Source organism: Chanos chanos, chromosome 2 (assembly GCF_902362185.1).
Source record: "Chanos chanos chromosome 2, fChaCha1.1, whole genome shotgun sequence".
Classification (NCBI taxonomy): Eukaryota; Metazoa; Chordata; class Actinopteri; order Gonorynchiformes; family Chanidae; genus Chanos; species Chanos chanos.
Window position 1 is genome coordinate 30,817,211 of NC_044496.1, and position 13,476 is coordinate 30,830,686.

Below are 13,476 nucleotides of genomic sequence, written 5' to 3' on the forward strand. Positions count from 1 at the left end.
CGGAAAATCTGATTAGGACGGGAATGTGTGCGTTCCACTCGCCATGACCCAAGGATTCAGGGGAAAAAAGATCACAACTCTAGGACAAAGGGTTCAAAAGTTATGGTCAAAAATGTACCCTGAAATTTGGCTTCGCTGCTTGGACCCCTAAAAATCCGAACAAACACAACAGGGTTCCAACGGCTTCGCTGCTTGGTCCCCTAATAATAGTGAAAAATTCTACCAATTACAATAGGGTTCCAGCTTTGCTGCTTGGCCCCTAATAATACTCAGGAAAACACAGGGTCTTGCCCCTTCCGTGCATGCGCCCTCCGGTGGATACCGGAGGCGCAGCAGCTTTGGTGCTGCGGCCCTAAAAATGAATTTCCGGGCTGTAGTCGCCATTTGTCGGCGGTGGCAGAGTGTGTCAACTGAAGCGAATGGGTGACGCCACGCTCTCCCATTCTAGTTCCACTTCTATTGACAGAAGTAACACGATTGCGACAGAGCAAAGTTCTTCTGTGTTGTCACCATTTGTCATGGGACAAGCGGAAATTAATCTTTAGATGTCACAGATGTCATCAAAATGTCGCTCGTAAGGTAGAGTCTGAATTTTTTGTCATAGATACAATTTGCTTGATCTAAGTAGTGAGTTGCTTTCAGGGGACTCGCATTAAGTGCCATCTTAGCTGATTTCTAACGTTTGTGAGCTAAATGATTTATTCCTTCTCCCAGATAGTGTTCAGTGTACTTGGAGTGGTTGAGTAGTTAGAGAATGGAGTAATTAATGATAAAGGTCGATAGGCATTTGTTCCTTTTGTTTTTTCATGCTCAAGAATTCATCCAAATTAACAATGCTTGAAAGATATTCCGGCTACATGTCTGCCAACGGCACATTATAGTTCGCTGTCCCAGCTAAGCAATCTACAAGTCCCAGCTATGCTAACTTGCTATTGCTAGCTAACACTGAGTGCTGCCAGAATCCAGCTGTTAGCTTAGTTCTCGCCCCACTGACCCAGACGTGTAGCTGTAGTGGTAGGCAACTAGCTAACTTGAATGTTTACGTTTGTCGTCGACAAGCTCCATAATGACATGTATAATGAACTTGTTACACAAAAAGTCATTAGAGATTTCGCCGTTACTCAGTAAATTGAAACCAAATAAAATCAGATATGTTTGTGTATTAATTTAGCTATTTGCCCGTGTTTGGGTCGTGTGGTTTTGTGTGTACCACAACTTGTAGAGTTTTCTGTGAAGTTATACCTTTGTCTCCTAAGGCGAACAGTCTGGGAAATGCTGCTATTTTTATGCATGATTTACTTGTCAACGGCCAGGGTTTAGACACAAGTCAGTTAGCTCGCGGATTGAATGATTAAGAGAGAGAAGAGCGGCTGCTAACATTTTTTGTGTGTTGTCAGTATTGTTTTCCGCAGTCGTGGAGCAAAACTTTAACTTCTGGGACTTTCTCTATTCTTGTTATCATTCGGGTTGGAGAAAGGCAAATGTTCAAGTAGGGTAGATAAGTGCATTCTTACTGTCGCTATGACACAGCCAAAGAAGGACTAGACAGACGGTATTACTCGGGATTTACGTCTGTGAAGAAATGTCAGGCTATGCTATAGCTTTTGCAGTAGTGTTGCATTTATGTGAAGAGAGTTGGAAATGAATGGAACGGGAGTATAAGCAAACCTTATAATAATGAAATTAGACTCATTCTGCAACATTTTAAGTCTTCGTGTACCACTGATTAAAGGGCAGCGGCTCTATAGCAAAAAGTTGTAGTCCATCCAGACACATTGGCCTTGTTTATTCTTAATGCAAGTGCTCATTTAGACCTTCAGTTGTAAAAAAATAAAAATAAATAATAATCCGATGGATCCCAGCTTAGACACAGCCAGTAAAGATGTGTTAGCCGTTTCTGAGGAGGAACAGCTGGGTACAGCAGAGATTGAGAGTATGGAAATTCACATTCCAACTGGGACTCATAATGAAAAAAGCCAAAGAGGGGGGGCTACAGAGGCTGAAGGCTTGGTCACAGTTACCTTCGATGTGGGCTCTGGTAGCTCAGTTAGGGATGTTGGGACACCAGGAAGCAGTGTGCTGTCCGCAGCTCCAAACCCCTGCCAGAGTGAGGAGGCTTCAGAAGCGCAGTTGATGCTTCAGAAGATGGAGGTTGTCGAGAACCTGCTGGAAAGAGACGGGTCAGGGCTAGGTGAGACAAACTCTGATTCTGTTCCCAGTCTGGGTTTATCAGAGTCGAGCTATGGGATATCATTGGACGAACAGTTGCCCTCGTCTAACTTAGCTCTGGATGCCAATGGTGATCCGACTGTCTCAGCGGTTCCCTCTAGAGGTGATTCAGCACTGTGTGTTGGAGCCACTGCTGCGGTCCCAGATCCAGGGCCAGTACTGCCTCTTTACTACTATATTAAATGGATCACATGGAAGGAGAAGAAAACACCAATCATCACACAAAGTGAGAACGGCCCCTGCCCCTTGCTGGCCATCATGAACATCCTTTTTTTGCGCTGGAAGGTAAGTGGTGTATGTGTTTTACATTGATAATCATTCATTTAAAAATGGAATCTGTGATTCTTATCCTTAGATGAATAGTGAGCTGTTTGCGGCACCTTCAAGCTCCTGTTTGTGATGCACAGTGCTACTGACTTGTCCCACTGCTGTGTTTTCTCAGGGTGAGAGACACAGTGTGAGTTTTGTCTCACTCCTCTGTTTTTTCTCAGGGTGAGAGACATGATGCGTGTTTTGTCTAACTCTTCTGTTTTCTCAGGGTGAGAGACATGGTGTGTGTTTTGTCTCACTGCTGTGTTTTCTTAGGATGAGAGACATGGTGTGTGTTTTCTCTCACTGCTGTGTTTTCTCAGGATGAGAGACATGGTGTGTGTTACAAGGAGTGTCTGTCTGATTGACAGCAACAAACAGTAAAGTTCACATGCATTGCATTGTCGATGAACACTTTTCAGTAGAACTCATTAGAGAGTGAACATTTCAGTGGTTCCACAAAGCCTGTCCTAACCAGCCTGACCATAAAAGTGCTTAAATTGTTCTTGTACTTAGAAAACATTAAGGTCTGTTCACCAGATACTGCTCTCAATATACCTGCCAGAAGACAATTCAGGTTTCAGGAGAGGTTTTTAGAGTCGAAATACAGCAGTGTGTCCTGACTGGTAGAGCATAAGTGACTTATACAGGTAATTTCCAAAATAAAGGAGACATTTGAATAAATGCCTGTTAGAAGGCAGCATCAGTAATAAGAATAGGCATTGGTCTTCTGAGCAGAGAAAATAGGTCATTTAACAGGTCATATGGTTAGATTAGTCAAGCAACACTCTGTTCTCCACAACCTCAAGAGTGCATGTACCACTTTGGCCATGAGAAACCTACAGACTGTTCTCTTGTCCCAGCTCAAATGGTTATATGTTTATAGGAGATTCTGGAGTGGTGCCAAAAAGTGGAATTTCTTATGGAATAATGATGTCCCTCAACAGAGTCACATATATCCAGAAGATGTGCTGAGGTGTATTTAAGGCATTTGGCTTGTGGTGTCCTTAAACCCCATTGTGACTACTTAGCTTATTCCCTGTGTTTTATGAGTGCACCATTGCAACCAATTCAATGGCCTATTTATTTAATCAATCAAATTCATTTCTCAATAACCCCATTGTTTTTTTACAGAGGAGACTTTAACTTTGAACTAAATATTCATTTAATCATATTTAATGTATTCTGTTTCTTGGTTTGTCTCCTTCCTTTTTCTCTCTGTTTAATGTACAAAGAGTTGCCATATCATGCTTCCTGTAGACTAGTTGCCGCAAAACTGGCTGTTTGAAATGTGCCCTGTTGTTTTGTGTAGTTTATTTTTTTGCATTTGTCTTTTTGAACTGTCCTGTGCAGCCTTGTCCTGCACCGCCAAGCTCTTTTCACTGAACTCTGACCCCAGATGTATCACAGAACATGTGTCATTTGTGCGCAGGCCCAGCTGCCCCCACAGACAGAGGTCATCACCACAGAGGACCTTATGGCTCACCTCGGTAAGAAGTATTCTGCGTCTCAGCCTCTCTGATGAACCCATCAGCAGTAGCGTGAGATTGCTGTGATGGGGCTGAATAACCCACTGTGATGAAAAACCAGTGCTCATCTTTATGTTTCACTTTGCTACAGTAATTTCAGCCACAAACACAGCATACTCAACATTGTCCTCTAGATGCCTGTGTGTTGTAATAATGATGTTGTATGAGTATTGTGTGTGTTTTGATGTAGGAGAGTGTGTGCTGTCTATCAAACCAAGAGAGAAAGCACAGGGCATGGAGCTGAATTTTCAGCAGGTAAATATATCTGATTAGTCTGTTAAATCACATAGACTCTGTGAGCCCTCGGCGATCCAAGCAGCATACAATCATACATGTGATATGGACATCCAAACGTCCACATCTTGACACAGTGGACAGTTTGGATGACAGGCCCTGGAGGCAGTGCTTATACTGCAAACAGCAGTGCATTTATTGTCAATATGATTAACGTACTTACATTATTATTATTAACATCTTTACATATGTATACATTACCCCATGGATGCAGTAAATCTTGTCTTAATGAAGTAGCTAATATAACTTTATCATGTGTCCTTATTTTTTGCTTGGCAACTTAATAATGTTCATTAGTTTATTTCCCCATATGGCACATTAACAAAGTGACGCTGATATTATGAAATCTAACTGGTATTTGTGTTATGGTATGTATTTACATAGTGATGTGTATTTGTGTTGCGAAGTGTATTTGTGTAGTGGTGTAGCTTGAAGGTGTGAGTAATGCAACTCTCTTGCAGGCAGAAAAAACAAACAAGTAAGCATATATAGCTTGACACATGGGAAAATGTTTACTACAAATGTAGCATTCAGTCAGACAGTAAGATCACATGGTGATTTGATAGAGAAAATCAGAGTAACGTACACACAGATGAAAACAAGGATAATGAAAACACACAGATGAAAAAGCAATGAGTCAGGAGAAAGGCTTATGTCACTCTCTCCACTTTACTGCTGCTTAGTCCATCAACTCAAGCTTATCTCTGGTCTGTTTTCTCAACAGAGGGTCTGAAAAATGTATTGAAATGGTAGTAGTTTGGCCGCAGTGTTGCATAAGTCCAGTGTAACCATCATTTGGAGATGAACAGAGAACAATAGCATGATCAGTGACAGCGCCAAGCCTCATGCCTTATTCATAGGAGGAAGTTGTGATTCCTGAGTCATTGCTGTTTACACAAACCCCTCTGAAATAACTTCAAGAATGTGTTTATGTAAATCAACTGTTTTTGCCATTGTTTTGTAGTTCAGCTTTGTTACGTAGTTCAGATTAGTTTGGACTCCAAGATTTCTGACTGAATCCTGAGCACAGAGCAGAAGCATTGTTCTTTTTCAGTCCTGACAACATGCAGTCCTTTTCTAACAAAGCTTGGTCATTTCATGTGGAAAGGTGGAGTTGTCAGAATAAAAAGATGAAACCTCAATTGTTAGCAGTTTTCAAACATTAGTGGATTTCTGACAATGCAGACACTTTCCCCACTTAATTACTAACAGAACAAAAACTATGTGAAGCCCAAGTGAGTCATTTGTTAGCAGATATCATGAACAAAGGCTCAGACTGAAATAAGCTGGTTACATAAATATCCACTCCCTGTTCTCTGGTGGCTCATAGTGTGCAGGTGAAAGAAAATAACCCTAATGAGGATATAATTGCTTTACCATTGACATGTGCTTTGGCATTGGTGAGGAACCTGAAGTCATTTATTGGATAAGAATCCAGGCCTATGCTGGGGTCATTTGTCAGGCAGTGGTTCTGAAGGAAGGGCATGAAGACAGAGACCAAAGAGCATCCTAAAGTAGAGATAAAATGATAGAAATGCATAGAGAAGGAATCGGCTGCAGATCAGTTTTTAAGTGTTCAGATGTCTCTGTGGGCATGGCAGGATCCGTAAGGAAGAAGTATGAGCTGTGTCACCTGACCTACAGAGGGATGAGAGTGAGAGCCCAGTCACTGAGCTGGGACACCCACAGAGTTCAGTGTCTGAGAGAGGACAGACTGGGCTCTGAAAATTACACTCCTCCAGAACTGTCCAAGCATCATGCATGAGCTTAGGCATATCTGCTCCTAACTAGTGTTCCAAGCTTACAGACACCTTCCCCAAGACACTCACAAATGTTATTGTGGCCCTATCAAATATTAATGTGTGAGGTCTGAATATTTCTCCAACCAGAATATTTCCATTTGAACCTTAATTTACAATATCTGTTGCGAGAACTCATTTTACCTTTAAATATTTTATGTTAGAGTATGTGACTTCAGAATGAAAATGGTAACTGGACAAACTTGCTTCTTACAGTTGTAATCCATCAACATTTGGAAACATTTACACGTATGTGTGTGTCTTTATAAGTATCTCTTTATTGGACATAGTTTGAGTATAATGAATGTCTACAGACAGAGTGAAATGTTATAAAGGAGATTTTGAGGGAGCTGGTTGACTAATTGACAGTAATGTCTGTTTGATCTGTGACTTTCTCCTTTCAAATAGAACATGAACGATGCGATGGCTGTTCTGCCCAAACTGTCCACAGGCCTGGATGTGAATGTGCGGTTTACAGGGGTCACAGACTTTGAGTATACCCCTGAATGTATCGTCTTTGACCTGCTCAACATCCCGCTCTATCACGGCTGGCTGGTAGACCCTCAGGTCAGTTGATGGGTTCAGTTTCATGTCAGTAAATAGAAACTCATGAAAATACTATAAACTTTAAAGTGGTATGGGATTAAACCCGAGCATGTTTTTTCTTCCAATAATACGGTTATAATGTAATAGTCACGATAGTTTCTGTTTTTATTGGGTGAACATCACATTATGAACTTAAAGTAGGCAGTACAGTGAGACTGCATGGAGGTAATTGTTTGTGAAATGAAGATGGTTGAAGCAAGTGCAGAGGTTAAATGATTCTTCTTGTTCCCAGAGCCCAGAGATGGTGTCAGCGGTGGGAAAGCTCAGCTACAACCAGTTGGTGGAGAAGATCATAGACTACAAGCAATCAACAGACAGCAGGCGTGTCAGCCAGGGTACTTTACAGATCCATCACTCTACTTTCTGTACTCAATTATTCCACTGTGCTGCATCAACAGCACTCCCCCCACACAATCCCATTAATCCTAAACCTGGTGACAGGACCATGTCTTACTGATCATAAACCCGATGACAGGACCATGTCTGACTGATCATAAACCCGATGACAGGACCATGTCTGACTGATCATAAACCCGATGACAGGGCCATGTCTGACTGATCCTAAACCCGACGGCAGGGCCATGTCTGACTCATCCTAAACCCGATGACAGGACCACAGGCCTGTACTACGAAGCAAGGCATCTGGCTTATCCAGGTAACTTCTGATTAAGTTAACTCAGAGCAAGTAGTAAACCTCCTAATTGAACAGCCCTACGGCTTCATTCTCATAGCAAAACAAAGCCATAGAGCTCTTCTATGAGGAGGTTTACTACTTACTCTCAGCTGACTTAACCAGAAGTTACCTGGATAAGCCAGTTACCTCCCTTGTAATACAAGCACCACATCTGACTGTTTACATTCAGCTTGTTAGCATTTTATACTCATTTTGTTTGTTGTTGTGATGGTCTTTGTATTGGTTTGTTTATGGGCAATGCAGATATATCAGTTTAAGTTAGTTTAAGAGTTTATTTGTCATATGTAGGTTGACACAGGGTCAACGGTACAATGAAATGTGTGAGAAGAGAGAAACAGGTCAACTCAGCAATAAGAGCACAAGGAGTAGAATAGCAGAACAGGGGATTAAAAAAAAAAAAAAGGGTAGGGGAATAAGGAGTATACTAAGAAAATATAAAAGAGTTATAAATATATAAAAGGAGTTAACTAAGAAGAAAAATATAAAAAGAGAGGTATGCGTAATGAACAATAAGGTACACGGAGGGTGCGCAATAAATATAACAGAATATGGAACAGGGGGTTTAGTTGTGTGAGTTAAGAAGCCTGATGGCCTGGTGGTAAAAACTGTCCTTAAGTCTGGTGGTGCGTGCAGCCATGCTCCTGTATCGTCTGCCGGACGGTAACAAGGAGAACAGTCTGCGTGCTGGGTGGCTGCGGTCCTTAATGATCCTGTGGGCCTTCCGCAGACACCGCTGGTGGAAGATGTCCTGAATGGCAGGGAGTCTGCTGCCAGTCACGTGCTGTGCCGCATCCACCACCCTCTGTAGTGATTTGCGGCTGTGGGCGAAGCAGTTCCCGTACCAGACCGTGATGCAGCCCGTCAGCAAGCTCTCGATGGTGCACCTGTAGAAGTTGGTGAGGATGCTGGCGTTCATGTCAAACTTCCTCAGTCTTCCCAAGAAATAGAGCCGCTGGCGAGCCTTCTTGACCATGGTGTCTGTATGTAGTGACCAGGAGAGGTTCTCAGTGATGTGTACACCGAGGAACTTGAAGCTGCTGGCCCTCTCAACTTCAGCGTCACCAATGTGGATGGGGAGGTGCCCACCCCTCTGCTGTCTCCTGAAGTCTACTATCATCTCTTTGGTTTTACTGACGTTGAGAGAAAGGTTGTTGTCTTGGCACCAGATGGTTAGTGCCCTCACTTCCTCTCTGTAAGCCGTCTCATCGTTGTCTGTGATGAGGCCCAGAATGGTCGTGTCGTCAGTAAACTTGATGATGACATTCGAACTGTGCTTGGCAGTACAGTCGTAGGTGAACAGGGAGTACAGTAGGGGGCTGAGCACACAGCCCTGTGGTGCGCCTGTGTTGAGGATCAGTGATGATGAGGTGTGACTGCCAATTCTCACCACCTGGGGCCTGCCCGTCAGGAAGTCTAATATCCAGCTGCAGATGGAGGGTGCTAGACCAAGTTCAGCGAGCTTTGAAACGAGTTTTGAGGGGATGATGGTGTTGAATGCCGAGCTGTAATCGATGAAGAGCATTCTCACATAAGTATTCCCCTTGTCCAGGTGGGTGAGCGTGGTGTGTAACGCTATGGCGATGGCGTCCTCTGTGGCCCTGTTTGGTCTGTATGCAACTAAAGCAGCACTGTAGACTGGCTCAGACTTTGTGGTTTATTTGTTGATCGTGTAGCCAGAGTTTGTTTAGGTGGTCTCACGCCACCACGTACCACTTTCTCTCTCAGCAGTGACACCATGTGATATTTTGGAACTAGCAATACTGACTTTATTGTTCCAAAGTCAGATTAACACATTAAAAGGTGTTTGGTTTTCTCAGCTACAGGGGACCATCTGCCTCGGGCCATGTTTTTTTTTTTTTTTTTTGTTTGTTTGTTTTTGGGGGTTTTTTGTCAGTGTTCACACTAGCTCAAATTAACCCAGCTTTGGGATGAAACTAATTCACCAGTGAACTCTGCTCGTGTTTTGACAGCAAGCTTAGGGTTCTTTTTTTTTTTTTTTTTTTTTTTAGCATCATCTCATTTTATTTAGATTAATTTATAGGTTTAGTTTAATGTTTGAGTGACCACCTAAGCCAATACAAGAATGATGACTGTGATATAGCGCTCCTTGCAACACCTATAATGTTGTTCCTTACCATAGCTGGAGTGCTCTGGTGGTGTGGGTTTGGTGTTGAAGGGGATACACTGAGAGACTGCAGAGGGGCACCTGTAATGGAGATGCCCTGTTTGTGCACTATGCACAGAGGGAACATCAGCAAAGCTCTTTGTTTAAAAAATCATGAAATATCATTGAAACAAAAAATGAAATAAAGCATAAAAATAAAAACTGTGAGTCAGACCCATTTACTTTCTCCAGGATAATCTGTTGTAATTTGTTTATTGGCATTGGCACTACACAAACCATTCATACATGTGTATTTGTCATTTCTTGTCTCAGCTTTGGTTGCAGAGCAGTTTCTGGAGTCCACGGCCACACAGCTGTCATACCATGGTTTATGTGAGCTCAACACCACTGTCAAAGAGGGCGAGCTGTCTGTTTTCTTCAGGAATAACCACTTCAGCACCATGATAAAGCACAAGGTGTTCCCCAAAACCACTTTGTGTTCGGTATTCAGGGGGTGGGAGGGGCTTTACACTGCCACTCCCACTGCCCAGAGGGTCTTCTATTCCAACGGCTATGTTTTGTGAGAGCACAGTTCTAGAGAAGTCCAAATTAATTTATGGAAATGTTTGATTGGTTTTGGGTGATTTTTTTTACAAGCATAATTTTCTGTGCAGGTTTATGTTTATAAATGGATTTTCTTACAGTTCAAGGCCTGACTCACCCTTTTTGATTTCTCTTGTTATTTCTCCAATATCAGGATCACCTGTACTTGCTGGTGACAGACCAGGGCTTTCTGCAGGAGGACAGTGTGGTGTGGGAAAGTCTCCACAATGTCGAAGGTGATGGTAATTTCTGTGACTCGGAGTTTCGGCTGTGCCACCCGCCCCAGAGGATGCTGGCCCCTAACAAATCCACAGCCCAGCAGATCGATCAGGTCCGCTCAGGTCCATTTCATACAGCCCCGCACCAGGGGAAACTACAGTAATCAAATGGTTCTTATTGTGCATAATCTCAATCACGGTTTATTAATGTATTCAAATCAGCATTGGATTCTTGGTTAGTATCCAGAGAAGGGTTGGAGGGTAGCCATGCAAAAAAAAAAAAAAAAAACACATCTGAAAACCACTCGAATTCACTGACCATGAGGGAACTCTCAAAATCACTCCTGCCCGTTTGCTTTCTCTTTTAAATATGTTATTTAATATAAGGAGTGTCAGGTCCCATCCACAGGAACAGATATAAAAAGAGTATGATGTGTCTGGTCAACCAGTCTGTCTGTATCATGAATCTGTGTCTGTCAGACACACACATGATTTAAATCAGTTCTCCCTATGGAGAGCTCTGCTTTATGTGACCTCTGTGTTAAGGGTAGAATAGGACAAACATACAACACAATATAATTTCATCTACTCTAAAATCATAAACATATATGAACCTCTTTGTAAACATTATCATGTAGTTCACAGTTTGTAATCAGTCTTTTAGGGCATCCACTCAGTGCGTTGACTTGGTTATATGTGTGTCTGTCTGCATGTCTACATGTGTGTGTGTGAGAACAGGACTATCTTGTGGCCATGTCTCTGCAGCAGCAGCAGACAGATATGAGTGATCTGGAATTGGCGAGGCAGCTACAGCAGGCCGAGTACGAGCATCCAGGACAGCAACAGCAGGGGGTGCTGCAACCATCTGCTCAGCAGGTATCACAGGCCCAGCTGTGACACTCCTCTTCAGCATGGAGCTGCTTTGTAAACTCACCATAATGGGAGACTCACTTACACGGCACAGTGGCCACAGCACTTATTATTACAAGTTTCCTAGTCCTCACAGGTTGTGCTCACCGGGTCTGCCAGAATACTTCAAAGATATAGCAGTTTCAGCATTGAGTAAGTTACAGATCAGTGTCAGTGTTAGCAGTGTATTCTTTCATCTAGGATACAGAGCTCAGCTTGAGCACACTCCTCCCCTGTTCACATGAACTCACGTCAGAAGAAGCAGGCACTTTTAAAGCCTCTGACAGTGCATTTCTAAGATGCTAAAATTTTAGCCTGCAATGTTCTGTAAGAGAACAGGCTCGCCTGGACAGAAAGTATTGAGTACGAATGGCAATGAAAGATGTAACCACATTCACAGACACACACACATTCACAGTTACTGATGTAACCACAGTCACAGACACACACATATTCACACTGTTACTGATGTAAACAAGTGCTACGATCTGTATCCTGTCATATTAATTCACAAATGTGTGATGGTATGATAGTGACATCCACATATTTGAGCTGTCTGTAATATAATTGTAATGTGCTCTTTCAGACCAGAGGTCAGTTAGCAGGCCCTCATGGAGGTCAGAGGCGTCGTGGGGATAAGAAAGAGGACTCTGATTGTGCCATCTTATAGCTGGAGCCCCAGTCTCTACATAGCCCTGTGCAACTCTTCAGTTTTCTGCCCAGAAAATTACCACGTATGCCTGTGCACATATTCTCTCAACACACAGCGTTGGGGACCACGGCCACGCTGACCTCTTACCTCTCACACTACCTTAACAGTGCTCTTATCCTGTTAGTTAAGCTCTCTCCTTTACATGTCTAACTTTTTCAGCCCTCTGTTCTCTGAAATGTCGAGAACAGCATTGGAACAGCAGCATAATTTAATCATCGACACATCTACTGTGAATATCTAGGGTATAGAATATATCAAATAAAAGATATATGTAGTGTACGACATGGCAGATATTGGACCTGTTGATTTTTTAATTGTCTGGGTAAGGTCTTAAAGTAACTGTTTGAATTTTTTCATGGACAAAACGGAATTACTTTGACATGTACTTCTTATTTCGATACCTAAATGCAATGTCTTAATGATCATTTTTTGCTTTGAATTAATTTTGTCATTTCCTCTCAGTAAAGGCAGTTTTAAAAGATATTCTGACGATTTGTCTTTATTTTGTGTGTTTCAGATTTGTGGGTTAATTTGCACATATTCAATTAAATGGTGTGTTAAATGGCAAATTTTCTCTTTTAGAGAGGAAGTGTCCCACGCTGATGCCTCATATGCTGCTCCATATGCTCCTCATACTGTAGACCCTCTTTTGCATTTGGGAAAATGTTTTTTAGTCAGCTTCAAATTGACATGAAAATTCTCAGCTGCTTTAAAATTTCATTAGCATTCATTACCACTAATGAATGATCACATACCTCAGTGATAATGTCATCAAGAATAGTTTTATCCTTACAAATCAATGATAACAACTCACAGGTCTGGGTAATGGGTGTGACAAACCGCATAACTGCCATCCTACAACTGAAATGTGAAAACTAACTTTTTAGGATAATAGCCACTGGTTGTGGCACAAAGTTGTGAGTTACAGTGTTTAGAGACCACATACAGGATATTATGTCCCCCGTTGCTCGAGGAAGCTTGTGTTCAGTATGAACAATCTGAATATAGAACCTCCTTATATAGACCAAATAAAGACCATATAATCCAATGAACTACCATGTTTTGTTACTGGGCAGACTATTCTAAGTACCTCCAATCAAATCAATGTTCCGCAAGAAAATAAGGCCTCATAACCAATGGGGTTAAAATAAAATTTTGTATCCGGTTAAAGTAGGAAGGGCGCACCAATCATAATTCAGGTGTGCTCGGTAGTCAGGCAGACATGGTACAATTGTCCAATCATAAAAGTAATCCGAAAGGGGATTTTTGCTGTATCTTTCACTCAGGTACTTTCTTTTTTCTTTTGTAAAATAAATGGCGTCGTTCATCGCGTTAAACATGTCATATTTGCCACATAACATTGTAATATATATTCATAAAAGAGTTATAAGGAAGTTGCGACTGTTATCTCAGAGTATATTTCAAGATGACTCGTGGCTTCCAAACGGGGCTAGCTGGCTATGATGTTCA

General features: G+C 42.1%; 1 protein-coding gene across 1 annotated transcript; it reads left to right on the forward strand.

Annotated features, from left to right (window-relative positions):
• Positions 1-415: 415 nt before the first annotated feature.
• Positions 416-12,463, forward strand: mindy1 (MINDY lysine 48 deubiquitinase 1). The gene is made up of 9 exons (XM_030764959.1): positions 416-2,514; positions 3,971-4,028; positions 4,258-4,322; positions 6,569-6,727; positions 6,999-7,101; positions 9,898-10,040; positions 10,322-10,498; positions 11,124-11,261; positions 11,881-12,463. The coding sequence occupies exons 1-9, from the start codon at positions 1,852-1,854 to the stop codon at positions 11,962-11,964; spliced, it is 1,590 nt and encodes a 529-aa protein (XP_030620819.1). The 5' UTR covers positions 416-1,851; the 3' UTR covers positions 11,965-12,463.
• Positions 12,464-13,476: the final 1,013 nt, after the last annotated feature.